Raw genomic sequence first — 13771 nt, forward strand, 5'->3', positions numbered from 1 at the left:
ATTAGAAAAAAAATGTGAGCATAGAAGCATATTTTTCAACAATAATTTTAATTTTTTTCTCACATAAAAGGAGAAAATCATAAGAAACCGATGAGAAAATAAGTACCAATTTCAAAACACTTCAATCCTTTACTTATCGTTTAGATTTGAAAGAATTTGAAAGAAAGACTAATAATTATAATTAAATAGTAGAGGTCTATATAAAACTCAACAACCTGGACCAATCCTACTCAAGTTGGGTTGGGTTTATGTTTCTGAATTCGAACTGACTCAGTTCAGTTTCGGGTTTATGGGATAAAACCCTCGGGTTGACTTAAGCCATATAAAAATATATAAAATTTATTAAGAAGTTAACCAAAATGATAAGTTTGTCCTGATATTTTGTCTTATAGTTTGACATCTATCAAATAGGTTAATTTTTGTTATTATTTTGTTTAAATTCTTTTATATATATTATTATTTTTAGCTCTACAAAATTGGATTAGAAAATTAGTATTGAAATTGGATTAGTCTATTTTTTTTTTTTATTTAAGGATTTATCCTTATATTTTTCTTACTCTAACAAATCCTCATATTTTAATTATTTTTAGTTTCTAATTATTTTTATTGTTTTTTTAATTTTATGATCTATTTTTATATTTTTTTTTTACTTTAACCAATTCTCAACAAATGTGTATATTTTAATTGTTTTTAATTTTATGACAACGTTGAACTATGTAAATACGTTACCATTTTCGCTCCTGGTTCTTAATTGATTTTTTATTGATTTGTAACTTTTAATTATCACTCATATAATAATTATAAATTGTAGTTAAATAAAAAAAATTAAAAAAAATAATTTTTTTAACCATTAGACAACCTAGTAGAAAATGGAGATTTGGGTTGTGAAAATTTTCGAGCTTGTTTACCAATTCAACCAACCCAAACTTTTGGTTTGGGTAAAAAAAATCTCTCTAACCCAACTCAACCCGACCATTTATACCCTTATTAAATAGGTTTCAGCTAACTATTGTGGGTTGAGATTAGTTAACCTAACATTCAAACTTTTTTATTATTATTATTATTATTATTATTATTATTATTATATATCTAATTAATTGAGACCGAACTAATTTGTCCAATTATTCCAAAAAAAAAAAAAAAAAAAACCATATAATTAAATATAAAATATAAAGCGGAATATGACATTCATTTTTGTACAATTGGATCTTGAGTAGTTGTGTCTCGGATCTCATTTTGTTTTGGGAACAATAAATTTGATCCAAAATAAATTCCTCAAATTTCTTTTTCTTTAAATTACGAACAACCCAATCCTCTGGCATCTGATCCTTTCATAATTCTCAATCTCTTGCAGCAGCAAATAAACATACTGCATGAAGGAAGAACACGAATACATTAGGGTTCTTAGAGAGAAAGATCAGTAAAGAAGAGGCAAAATTCGAGAGAGAGAGAGAGAGAGACTCACTTCCATGGAACATCTCCAACCATCATCCAATCACCATCTTTATCTTCATAAGTTAGAACATATTCACACCAATTGTTCCCCTCTCTCTCTGAATTTCCACCTATTGATTACCATACGAATTTATGTTTAGATGCATTAGTTTAAGTTCAAAAGCTATTTTCATATAGAATGTATAGATTTTTATGTTGCCTAAACGTGTAATCAAACCGGCCTTAAAATCTCTTATCAACGATTATCAACCAGAGAAGAACGAGTTGGATTAGTTTTTCTTTTAATTTTCCTTACTATGTTCATCTCTCTGTTATAAGTGGAAGTTTATAAATTACTTCTCAAAATGAAAAATGAAATGGTTATGGAGGCACAACTAACCAAGTTTGATGTTGAACATGTCTTCCAAAACATCCAAAAGCTGTTGATAGCTCTGATAAAGCTTGAGATCAATCTTCCTGAGGTAAGGAGCTCCATCCAAGCTTACTTTCACATACATTCGACTGCTCCCTACTTCCTTGTTCATAATCTCCTTCTGAATCTTCTTTTCTGCTTCAATTATCATATTCTTCAGGTAAGATCTCACCGGTGGCCATCCTACCACTTGCGCCCTGCAATAATTCCACCACCACCAGAACACAACACACATAAACCCTAATTTCCTAAAACAGCGATTCAGATAGAAATAGAAACAGAAATTAAACGAATCGAGATTATCGACTTTACTTTGCCGGTGGAGGATGATCGATAATGTGTATTTCGCGGCAATGCAAATGCTCGGCATCTGAAGAAGGATTAGTGGACGAAATCGAGTACTCGCTTCCGGATCTGGATTCGCTCTTGCTCTGTTCCGCGGATTTTGATTGTGATTCTCGTTCTTGTTCTGTTCTCGGCAGTAATCCTAATCGCAGCTCTGTTGCCTCGAAATTGAGATCGCGGACGTTTCCAAAACTCGCGAACTGGCGCTTCATAGCTTGAAGAACGGAAGGAAATGGAATTTGCGTGAAATCTGTTGGAACGAAGTATGAAATGGATTTGGATGGTGGGAAGTGAAGGCTCAAGAGGTTGTTATTTGTAGGAGTGACCGTTAATGAGCATTTATTACGACGCGCCCCATTCCCACGCGCCCTATTCCAGTCCAAGTGTGTAGTTTTCTGATTTTAAAAATTTACCAAAAATATGGATTTATACTCGATGAGTTTAATAAGTGAATTAACTTAAATATTATTTTTTTTTCTCAAAATTCTACTAAAATAACAATTAGGTCATTTATTTAACATTAGCCCAATTTCCACATCGGTATAGTTGCAAAAACGGACACAGCTTGGGAGTATAAAATGCCCCTTTACCAATTTACTACAAACCACAGAGCCGGGCGGTGAGCACAGAGTGAACTATTCTTTCGTCTTTTACTAAAGAATACCGTGTGCACGTTGCATTCACCGGCCTACGCCTATTTTTGGAGGGGTTTCACTTAAAGCGAGAAACTCCCACAACTCGAGTAAAAAAATATTTTTATTCCTATTAATATTTTAATGATTAATTTAATATGCCATCGTTTTTCTTTATTTCTTTTCTTCCTTTAAGAAGTTGTTATTCCTTGAAAATTTGTTGAAATAATGTTGCAGCACGCTCTGGAAGATGCGCGTGGGATAAAATGAATGAGAATGAATGTTTACAGGTAATGCTTTGTTATGTCGTAGGCCACAGCCGCAATGACGAGGAAAGAGCGCGCGAGGTGACAAATCCAGGCAATCGTGGGGAACCACATGGACGGCTGAGATTGTATTTCAACAAAGGCGTATTCTAGGCCGTTGGATCTAGCTAGACATCCCACGTGTTAGAGTGGTGCCCACGTGTACTTTTCTGATTGGGACAAGCGTGCCAGATGGATATTCTTCGATCTTTTTTACCCAACGTTGTGGTTGGTTTCAAGCCACATCTTTGTTTACCTTTTAAAACGTTCGTAGATAGATTATAAGGTAAAAAAAATTTTTACTGCTAATTTTTATCAACGGATACTTTTAAATATAATATTAACGGTAAAAATATTTTTTAAATTGTTTAAAGTTAAAGGAGACAGTAAAATGCAATTATGTTAATTTTGAAAGTTAATAAATATTTTTTTAGAATGGTGTGGTATTAATGGTTTCATTCCTACTTTGCCATTTTTTTTTTTTTTAATGTTAATGGATATTTTTTAAAATATATATTCATTAAATTTTGAAAGTTCACAATATTTTTAAAAATATATTTTTAAAAGTATTTTTAAAATAAAATATTTTTATTAGTACTTTAAAATATTTTTATTAATTTAACCTAATATTTTAATATTTGAGTTTTCTACCCGTAATTTTTGATCGACATCTTTAAAAGATTTAAACTCAATTTGTATAGATTACGATGAATTATCAATTTATTTAAAGGAGTTAAATTTAAATAAATGAAAAATTTTATGAATGGGTGGCCCTAATTTGAAAAAATTAGTTTTTGTTGAATTAATTTATTGTTAATTAAAAAAGATATATTTTTTTTTACCTTCTATGCAACTATACCATAGGTTTAATAAATTTATTTAACTCCAAAGTTTTTTTTTATTATTTATTCTCCCATATCTTTTAAAAATAAAATTTTAAATATTTAAAGGGTAATTATTTATAATAGATATATTAATAATTGAATTACGATTTTTTATTGATCGATCGATATTTTATCTATTAACATTTTATTTATATTAAAAATAAGAATTTAAGTAAATAATGAAACAATTTGAATATTACCTTTAAATATTTTAAAAAGTTTAAAAAATACGATAAGTATTAAAAATAATATTAATATTCTTGACTTTTATATAAAAAGGTAAAAAATTTACCGTGAAAACTGTTATTTACCCTTACTAAATTATCTAGCTTTTTCACTTCTTACTATTATTAAAGTATTAACAGTTATGTCATATATTAATCATAAAAATATTTTAAAACTTTTTAAAAATTTAAAAGTTTTTGAAAAGAAATATTTTTTATTTTTTTAAAACGAATTTGGAGTATTATTAAAAAATTGAAAAACTAAAAAATATTTTAAAATTTAAAGATATGTTTTTTTTATAAATTTAACGGAGACGCAACACGTGGGAGGAAAGAAAAAGGGTTAACGGTCGTAAAGGATTGAGACAAATCGCGGTGTTGTGAATAAGACACGTGGAACTCTTAGAGTGCCAAAATTTCAGTCTGAAAGTTCACACACACGTAGCCACTATCCAATAATTCACAATTTTCTCGCAACAAATTCTCTCCCTCTCAATAATCCAATCCACCATGTTCTTCTCCAGATCCAATTTTCCCCCAAAATGCACACAATCTCCCAAATTCCTGAACCCAAAATCAGACGTTGACTTCCAGGTACAATCTGTTCTTGTCTGACTTCAGATTTATATGCGTTTCGGATTTGAGTTTCTACGAATGGTTCTCGAGGGAGTTTATAGCTAAGTCCACAGCATTAACTCGGTTTCCTCTGTCTCTCTTGTTAATTTGAAGAAATCCAGCGTTTAAATCCACATTTTTCCATATTTGAAACTCTGATTCTTAGTTAAGAATGTTCTTGTATGATTCTGATTCTCGAATTCTTGACCGGAAGTGTGAATTTGTCGCTATCTTCTTCGTTTTCACTTCCGTTGCTTCTGTTTTTTGCTCTTGATGATCGAAATTTGAAACCTAGATCTTCCGTTGTTTTCGTGTTCATCCCTAAATTAGTTTAGCTCCATGGGATTCAGTGATTGGAAGCTACTGGAAGGTTCGTATGGTATTGGTTGATGAATGAATTCCAGCATTCAAGTATTTGTGTTCTTCTCTTGTTATTTGATTCTTTGGAGAGAAGTTTAAGATTTATTTTCTTGTGAAGTATGCTTTCTAGTTCGCCCAAAATGATCGGTCGAAATATTTTGAAGTTCTTCGGCGCCCCATAATCATCTACCACCTGTTATCAACTCCAAGACTTGTATCAATAGAGCTTGTAGTTTCCTTGCGTCAAATTTCTTTATGTTTCTTCATAACTCTGGCATTTACTAGAAAAATCTATATGATCTATCATTTCCTTGAGCTTAGATCATAGGCAACAATGTCTATCATATGTGGTGTACCTATCCTTGAGTGCGTATGCTGTCTGGGATGTGCACGTTGGGTCTGGAAACGCTGTCTCCACACAGCTGGTCATGACAGTGAAACTTGGGGCTTTGCCACAACCGATGAGTTTGAACCTATTCCGCGAATTTGTCGATATATCCTAGCTGTGTATGAAGATGATATTCGAAAACCTCTTTGGGAACCAGTTGGTGGGTATGGAATCAATCCAGATTGGTTACTCTTGAAGAAGACATACAAAGATACACGAGGGCGGGCTCCTCCATATATTTTATATCTCGATCATGATCATGGCGATATTGTTCTTGCCATCAGGGGACTTAATTTGGCAAAGGAGAGTGATTATGCAGTTTTATTGGACAACAAGCTGGGGAAGATGAAATTTGATGGTGGATATGTTCACAATGGGCTTCTGAAGGCAGCTGGATGGGTTTTGGACAGTGAGAATGAAACTTTGAAGGATTTGGTGAAGAAATATCCGGATTATACTTTGACGTTTGCTGGTCATTCTCTTGGCTCTGGAGTAGCAGCCATGCTAACTTTGGTAGTTGTACAGAATCACAAAAAATTGGAAAATATTGATCGGAAGCGGATAAGGTGCTATGCTATTGCTCCTGCTAGGTGTATGTCCCTGAATTTGGCTGTTAGATATGCAGATGTCATCAACTCTGTTGTTCTTCAGGTAAACTACAGTTTTTTCTCTTTAGCCATCATTTTCATTATAAATCGATATTATGTATTCTGTAAAAGAGAACAATCTTTTTTGTTGTAAGTGTACAAAGTCCCGACTGTTCAAAAATATTTTTTGATTATCGTTTATTGAAGCTGAATATGTGTCAAATTTATACTTGCATCTCAAAATGTAACCGCGATTATTATACTGGACCAGGATGACTTTTTACCCAGGACAGCCACACCCTTGGAAGACATTTTTAAGTCACTCTTCTGGTATGGTTCAGGACTCATGACCCTTTATGGTGTTAACTCCTTTTACGTTGTTGACAACTCGATTGCTGCAAGCATGGAAACTAGAGCTCTATTCTTGCAATGTGAACTCATTCTTATATTAACGCTCATTGCATAAAAGTAAAAACGAAATCTTTGCGATCTTATGAAAAGAAAAAATTGGAAATGGTAGTTTAGATTTATTCATTGTGATTCTTAGTTTCTCAATCATCATTTGAAATTCTCTTCCCAACCATGAGTATTCATAAATTGTTGTGTTTCCCTTTTAGTTTGCCATGCCTTCTATGCCTGGGGTGCCTGCGGGATACATGCATATCGGAGGACAAGATGCTTAAAGATCCGAGAAGACTTTACACACCCGGTCGACTCTATCACATTGTTGAGCGAAAGCCCTTCAGGTAAATGCCGTGTATTTTCCATTTTAAGTTGGTTAATGTAATGGAGAATTCATGTTTCGTTCAAACAAGAAAACGTACCACTTAATACGGGCTTGTTGTGTGGAAAGCAATTAACGTTTTATTGCGAGCATCTGTTCAAAAAGTTGAGATTCTGAGTTTATGGCCTTCCCTTACTTGTTGTGTGGAAAGAAAGCCTCTCTTAACCTCATCAGTTATTGAAATGTTGGCTTTCTAGACCATTGAACCTGAAACATGTCCTGCTCTAACATTTGAAGAATTCACCTGTTTCTTGCGAAAGGTGTGGAAGGTTTCCGCCAGTTGTGAAGACGGCCGTTCCGGTGGATGGGAGGTTTGAACACATAGTTCTTTCTTGTAATGCAACCTCTGACCATGCTATCATTTGGATTGAGAAAGAAGCCAAATGGGCCCTGGAAGTAAGTTTCATCACTCTACCAAGCTTTTATGCTGATTGTTTGAAGTTCAATGATATTGGAATTGGAGCATTCTTTTGCATTTCTTTCTCTTAAATTTTCATCTGTGATTCACCTTTCCCTCTCTATAATTGTCCACGAAGTCGAAGTTGCCCTTGGTGAATCAAATTTTAAGTTGTCACCCTACCTCCCCAAATTGCACGCGAAAACTGCTGAAGTAATTTGCTATGGTGTGCTGCAAATTGAATTCTGATTCTTTAAAGTTTGGTGGACTCTGTTTATCCTGATCGCTTGAACTACTTTTAGATTTTGTATACCAGTACACATAGATGGTTGCTTTTGCTGATTTCTTCTCGAAAACCAAGATAATTATTGTAATGGCCCAAACTCACCGTTAGCAGATATTGTTCCCTTTTAGGCTTTTCCTCAAGGTTTTTGAAACGCGTATATTAGAAAGAGGTTTCTACACCCTTATAAAAAATGTTTTGTTCTCCTCTCCTATCAAGGTGGGATCTCACAATTCACCTCCCTTCGGGGCTCAGTGTCCTCGCTGGTACTCGTTCCTCTCTTCAATCAATATGGGATCTCACAATCTCCTCCCTTCAGGCCCAACGTCTTCAATGGCACACCGCCCGATGTTTGAATCTGGTACTATTTATAATGGCCCAAATCCACGCGAGCAAATATTGTCATCTTTGAGCTTTCCCTCAAGGTTTTTAAAATGCGGCGGTTAGGTAAAGGTTTCCACACCTTATAAAGAATGCTTTGTTCCTTTCTCCAACTAATGTGGGATCATACAATTCATCCTCCTTCGGGGCCAGCGTCCTCTTTAGCCTTCATCTTTAGCCTTCATTCCTCTCTCCCATCGATATGAGATCTCACAATTATTAAACATGTACTCCCTTCCTTCTCCTATCTGATCTACCCGGTTTATTTTAGATTCATCTACCCTGTTTATTTTAGATTCAGGGTACAAAGATCAATGGTTTCTTTCTGCACTGCGAAAGTTTAAGATCCATTATCATTCAAAACAAGGAGTTCCACTATCTTCTGATTAACATGAAGATTATCATCATTCTCCCAAATTTTAGCTGACTTATCTTGTTCATTGAATGTATTCATGTGAATATAATGCGTTTATTGTCGTAATTTACGTATAAGGACAATGAAATCATTGCTGAAAAACGAAAAACATCCATCTGCTTCTGTCAACTTCAGTTAATGCTGGAGGATAATAAGGTCATGGGGATACCACCCCAACAAAAGATGGAAAGGCAAAATACTTTAGCAAGAGAGCACACTGAAGAGTACAAGGCTGCATTGCAGCGGGCAGTGACGTTAGCAGTGCCACATGCATACACACTTTCCCCGTATGGAACCTTCAGCGAAACAGTTGAAGGTGAAGAAGAAAAAGAAGAAGAATCACCAGCATCGAGTGGAGGGTCATTGAGGAAGAGGAAAGAAACTTGGGATGAACTGATCGAGCGTCTTTACGACAAGGATGACTCAAGACACGACAAGAATGAGTCGAGATACACCGTGCTGAAGAAATCATTCAGTAGTATTTGACCCTACGGATTATATTTATGAAGAGGATGTCGATTTTCTTGGATTCATCCGAAGTTTGAGGCGTGATGAAGTTCAGCAATTGTTTAAATGCAGGAAGTGAAAATTAGTAGTCTGTGGAGGTAAGCTGGCCCATATTTTTTGTTAGGATTAGCTCATTCTATACAATTGTTTAAATGTTGAGTTATATTATATACCAATAGCTCTACGTAATAGTTGGTGACCAAGCTTCACATTCTCATCCACTAATAGAAGATCCATGCTTCCCTTTGATATTTGTTTTTGGACAAAATATACTTCTGGTTGCTGAAGTCATAACAGGCATTTTTAGTCATGATTACGACCATTTGAGTAAATTTTATGTACGAGTTACAACATATAGCTTCTCTGGGTGGTCGTTGTCTTGCATGAACTTGATCCGTTCATGATCCAACTACTGGTTGTGCACGTCATTGCACAACCATTGATCTATTGCACAACCATTGATCTATTGTATGTACGAAGTAAGACAAGGAAGATTCAAGAGACTTTTACATTAAATTTTTAAAGGACATGTTTTTTTAGCCCAAATTTCTTTGTAATGTTAGTAAAAAAAGTGCACGAAAAGAGAAGGGTGCGAAAATAATATATAAAAAAAAATCATGTAGTCTGAAAGATGGCATAAGAAACAAAACAAATTGGTAAAAATTGTACGATGACTCATTGTTCAGGTTTCAATTAGAAATGTACATATGACTTCATAACTTGATTAACTCCTACACTATGACTCGGTAACTCGACAAACTCATACTGCCCAACCCAAATCATAAAGGTTGGGTTAGTGATATATTTTTTATGTTTTGGTTGGGTTTGTTTTTTGAAAATTAAAAAATTTGGTTCGATTTTCGGATTGACATTTTTTTTTTGTCAGGTTGACCCAAAAGTAGGGTTAGGATTAAAAAGATTAATAATATTTACATTTGTTAGTGATGTTTAATATTTGACTTTATGAGATTTTAGTTATTAATGTATGATATATGGTGGATAAGTAGAATTTGTTAGGTAGTTAAAAAATAAACAATCGGACAACCTAACCTATGGGTTGCCTTATGAACTCTATTCTGATGGTTCGAATCAATAATCCAACCAATCTAAGATTTTATCAAACCAAACGAACTCAACGAGTATACACTCTAAAGAATATTTTTAACAAGTTACAACTAGACCATTCGGAGTGAAATATAATATTGCAACGTGTGAAAGAATATGAATATTTTTTAAACAATAGGATTTATGATTTTTTTTAGCGAAAAAAAAAATCATATTTTAAAGTAGATTGACGTATATATTTAGTTAAATTAATAAAAAAATACTTCTTAATTTTCTATTTTATCTCAACTAAATCCATAAATTTTTAAAAAGTTTCAACAATACTCCACAAAAGTCTAAAAAAATATTCTTAGTTTTTTATTTTACAAATACTCTTAAACTTTTAATAATGTTTAAAAAATATTCTTAAAATTAAAAAAAAAAAAAAATCCATAAAGTCTCTTCTAATTTTTTTTTATTATTATTATTATTTTTTTTTTTTACAAGCTTTGATTAAAAAATATTAATAAAATTTTAAATATAACATTAACCTCCTCTAACTTTCAAAAAGAAATTTTATTTTATTTTTTATCAATCAATATATATATTTCATAAATTATCTTTGGAAAAAAGTTTAAAATTATTTAAAATTTAAAAATAAATGTTAAGTATATTAATATTTTTAATGCTATGATTAAAAAATATTAATAAAATTTTAAAAAATAACATTGAAATTTTATTTTATTTTTTATTATCAATATATAAAAACTATATATATAACATATTTCATAAATTATCTTTAAATTATTACGAAAAATTTTAAAAAATGTTTTTAAAAATTTTAATATTTTTGAAATATTTTAAAAAATTAAAAGAGTGTTTTTTAAATAGAGTATTAATAGTTTTTATTTTTTATTTTTAAGAGGTTGAAGAAATTGGCGGTGGGATCCAGATTCATGGAAGTACAGAGGAGACCATGGATTTGTACAGCAGCAGCTTCCTGAAAATCTGTATCCACAACTTCTAATTCTTTATACCTTTTCAACTTCCCCTTCCTCGTCTCTTCTTTTTGGATCTTCGTCTCACCCATCCATGGATTCTCGTCTCAACTTTTTGCTTCTTTTAGCGGCTGCATTTTCATTCCCGAGCTGCCTTGCACAAAGGTGATTTCCGAACGCAATTTACAGCGAACTTCGGTTTTACAGATCCGCTTCTCCGCATCTTTTGTGTTGTGTACTGCCTGGATTGGATTCTCATCAATTTTGTCTACGGAATTACAATCCGAATTGTGTTCTAATGCTGATTTTTGTTTCACTGCATGATACTGAAATTGTTGAATGATTTGTTAATGCATGGTTGTGTTTGATATCGTGTGTTTTTCCTCTTTCTCTTGAATCTGTTCTGTTCTTTCTGCCAGCAATTCGATTAGTGGCCGTAAGGGTTTAAGGGACCAAATGGTTAACAGTGGACATTTGAGCTACTCAAATCATTCTGAAAGAATCGACCCATCACGAGTTGTCCAAATCTCTTGGCAACCAAGGTCAGGTACTTGCGAATCTCTCATATGATTTAGAATTATCACATCAACTTCAGAGCATATTGATTAACTTAGAAGAAAATCTGATTTAACTTTTGTTGCTTTAGGGCCTTCTTGTATAAAGGCTTTCTCTCAGATGAGGAGTGTGATCACCTTATTGCTTTGGTACTTTTCTGCCCTGTTCTTGTTAGTATCATGAACATGATTAAGCTGTTCCTGACTTGCATTTAACTTTTGGGCTTAGGCTTCAAATTCTGAAGATAAACCTTCTAGGAACAATGCTGGTTCCAGGAACACTGTCTCAACCAAATTTCTAGGCAATTCAGGAGCCATTTTAAACACAACAGTACATTCCTGCACCTTTTGAAGTTTATGCAATGGTTTAGTTGTACACCTAGAGGTCAAATTTATATTTCATATCATGAAATTTGCTTCTCTTGTTTTCTTGAAGTTTTTCTTCAACCTTTCTTCTCATTCCTTCAATTTTCTTGATGGATCACATTTAGGATTGATGACATTTCATATGCTATCAACTCGTTCTAATACTCATAGAAGCATGCTTTGTTGCTTTATTTTCGGGGGAACCGATAGGAGCTTGAAAGGGATCTCAAACAACTCTAGCTGTAAATGTCCTATGAAGGCAAACATGATATAAACACTAAAAATGTGGAGGATGGTAGTTAGCATATCCTATGATAATTACGCAAGATTTCGAAATTATTGTTCTTGATGACTCCACTCTTAGTTGTTGGAATCAATTATCTTGCAAAATCTATAACAAACCATGGCTCAAGGGAGGAACTGTGGTTCCTTTTTGTAGTACCTAACTATTTCTGTTCATGGAATGTATGTATTGTGGAGCTTGTCAACTGCTTCTTATAGTAACTAAGCCTTGTCAGATAAAAGCTCCGAACCACGGTGGTCGGTCTATTTCAAGTTTCTTGTAGATTTATACTTTGTTTTCTTATTTGGGTTTGTTTCTTAGGATGATATCATTGCCAGGATTGAAAATAGAATTGCGGTGTGGTTGTTTCTCCCAAAAGGTATTTCTGAAACGTGAATTAGATATGCATTTTCCTTATTATTCCCCTTTTATTTGATCTTTGTCTAAACGTGTTAGTTTTATTGTCTTCAGATCATAGCATGCCTTTCCAGATTATGCAATACGGGGGTGAAGAGGCAGCAGGGCGTAAGTACTTTTTTGGCAACAGATCTGCAATGCCATCCAGTGAACCGTTGATGGCCACGGTAGTTTTGTATCTATCAGATTCGGCTAACGGTGGTGAGATTCTGTTCCCAGTATCAAAGGTGAGACGAAATACCGAAAGATCTATGGCCATAACAATGTACTACTCATGACTGGCTTCTTTTCAATGCCTCAGGTAAAGAGAAGATTTTGGTCAGACCGGAGAAAGAAAAACAACTTTCTGAGACCAGTGAAAGGCAACGCAGTTCTTTTTTTCTCTGTTCATCTTAATGCTTCTCCAGACAAGAGTTGCTACCATTCCCGAACGCCAATACTCGATGGGAAATTGTGGGTTGCTACAAAATTCTTCTACATAAGACCAGCAGCCACTGGGAATGAACACGCAGTTGAATCCGGTGTAGACGACGACTGCATTGATGAAGATGAAAGCTGCCCCAAATGGGCTGCCATCGGCGAATGCAAACGAAACGCGGTGTTCATGATCGGTTCTCCAGATTACTATGGCACATGTAGAAAAAGCTGCAACGCATGTGGATGAATAACCAAGTAATTCTTTACCCTTACTGATTTGAGCAACTATTTGTTTATTTTTTCCTATTTTCTTTTCTCCTTTTGTTATTTATTGATTTCATCATATCTGTAATGGAAAGATGGAACCTGGAATCTTTTGAAGGAATTAGAAAGTGCATTAGCTATTGAACCTGGAATCTTTAGTTTATGTTTTTATAGATTTTTACTTGATTATCCTTTAAACTATGCTTAACCCAACAAAGTTGACTGAACAAGCGAAATCAAACCTATTGTTATTATAGGATCCCAATTTGGTTGGCCTTTTCAGCTTTGCCTTCATCTCTGAGATGACATCCTATTCGCAAAAAACAAACCTTCAATTTATTCATTCATGTAATCTATGGATGTGTTGTGTCAGCACTAACGCTTTAATTTTTGTTGTCATTTTAATATTTTTATGAATTCGACATGAAAATTTTCGTTATGCAATAGAAAATGT

At 33.6% G+C, this 13771-nt stretch overlaps 3 protein-coding genes and 1 non-coding gene across 7 annotated transcripts; 3 read left to right on the forward strand and 1 right to left on the reverse strand.

Annotated features, from left to right (window-relative positions):
• Positions 1-1156: 1156 nt before the first annotated feature.
• On the reverse strand, positions 1157-2490 carry LOC111471496 (auxin-induced protein 22D-like). Its single transcript, XM_023117205.1, has 4 exons — positions 2180-2490; positions 1835-2064; positions 1466-1565; positions 1157-1369 (listed from the first exon to the last, which is right to left on the reverse strand). The coding sequence occupies exons 1-4, from the start codon at positions 2422-2424 to the stop codon at positions 1297-1299; spliced, it is 648 nt and encodes a 215-aa protein (XP_022972973.1). The 5' UTR covers positions 2425-2490; the 3' UTR covers positions 1157-1296.
• Positions 2491-2822: 332 nt separating this feature from the next.
• On the forward strand, positions 2823-2937 carry LOC111471573. Its single transcript, XR_002715214.1, has one exon. It is a non-coding gene; the product is annotated as a U5 spliceosomal RNA (small nuclear RNA).
• A 1759-nt stretch (positions 2938-4696) lies between these two features.
• Positions 4697-9225, forward strand: LOC111471517. Of its 4 annotated transcripts, none has more exons than XM_023117225.1 (6): positions 4697-4851; positions 5203-6271; positions 6479-6537; positions 6825-6953; positions 7252-7387; positions 8603-9225. In XM_023117225.1, exons 2-6 carry the CDS (start codon positions 5567-5569, stop codon positions 8951-8953), a joined length of 1380 nt encoding a protein of 459 aa, XP_022972993.1. In that variant the 5' UTR covers positions 4697-4851; positions 5203-5566; the 3' UTR covers positions 8954-9225. The 4 variants fall into 4 exon arrangements, with proteins under 4 accessions (XP_022972993.1, XP_022972994.1, XP_022972995.1 ...); XM_023117226.1 differs by having other exon boundaries at positions 5351-6271; XM_023117227.1 differs by having other exon boundaries at positions 5554-6271.
• Positions 9226-10951: 1726 nt separating this feature from the next.
• LOC111471522 (probable prolyl 4-hydroxylase 12) lies at positions 10952-13469 on the forward strand. The gene is made up of 7 exons (XM_023117235.1): positions 10952-11181; positions 11436-11558; positions 11663-11720; positions 11800-11901; positions 12541-12598; positions 12691-12863; positions 12938-13469. The coding sequence occupies exons 1-7, from the start codon at positions 11111-11113 to the stop codon at positions 13298-13300; spliced, it is 948 nt and encodes a 315-aa protein (XP_022973003.1). The 5' UTR covers positions 10952-11110; the 3' UTR covers positions 13301-13469.
• Positions 13470-13771: the final 302 nt, after the last annotated feature.

Source organism: Cucurbita maxima, unplaced genomic scaffold (genome assembly GCF_002738345.1).
Source record: "Cucurbita maxima cultivar Rimu unplaced genomic scaffold, Cmax_1.0 Cma_Scf00053, whole genome shotgun sequence".
Classification (NCBI taxonomy): domain Eukaryota; kingdom Viridiplantae; phylum Streptophyta; class Magnoliopsida; order Cucurbitales; family Cucurbitaceae; genus Cucurbita; species Cucurbita maxima.

Bases quoted from the DNA above. Each gene is read 5' to 3' on its own strand.
- LOC111471522 (XM_023117235.1), top strand. From the start codon at position 11,111: ATGGATTCTCGTCTCAACTTTTTGCTTCTTTTAGCGGCTGCATTTTCA. The intron at 11,902-12,540 runs GTACATTCCTGC...TTTGTTTCTTAG, and splicing joins GAGCCATTTTAAACACAACA to GATGATATCATTGCCAGGAT. The intron at 12,599-12,690 runs GTATTTCTGAAA...TATTGTCTTCAG, and splicing joins GTGGTTGTTTCTCCCAAAAG to ATCATAGCATGCCTTTCCAG.
- LOC111471496 (XM_023117205.1), bottom strand. From the start codon at position 2,424: ATGAAGCGCCAGTTCGCGAGTTTTGGAAACGTCCGCGATCTCAATTTC. The intron at 2,065-2,179 runs GTAAAGTCGATA...GAATTATTGCAG, and splicing joins GATCATCCTCCACCGGCAAA to GGCGCAAGTGGTAGGATGGC. The intron at 1,370-1,465 runs GTGAGTCTCTCT...TCCTTCATGCAG, and splicing joins GTTGGAGATGTTCCATGGAA to TATGTTTATTTGCTGCTGCA.
- LOC111471517 (XM_023117224.1), top strand. From the start codon at position 5,567: ATGTCTATCATATGTGGTGTACCTATCCTTGAGTGCGTATGCTGTCTG. The intron at 6,538-6,824 runs GTATGGTTCAGG...TTTCCCTTTTAG, and splicing joins ATTTTTAAGTCACTCTTCTG to TTTGCCATGCCTTCTATGCC. The intron at 7,388-8,602 runs GTAAGTTTCATC...TGTCAACTTCAG, and splicing joins AAGCCAAATGGGCCCTGGAA to TTAATGCTGGAGGATAATAA.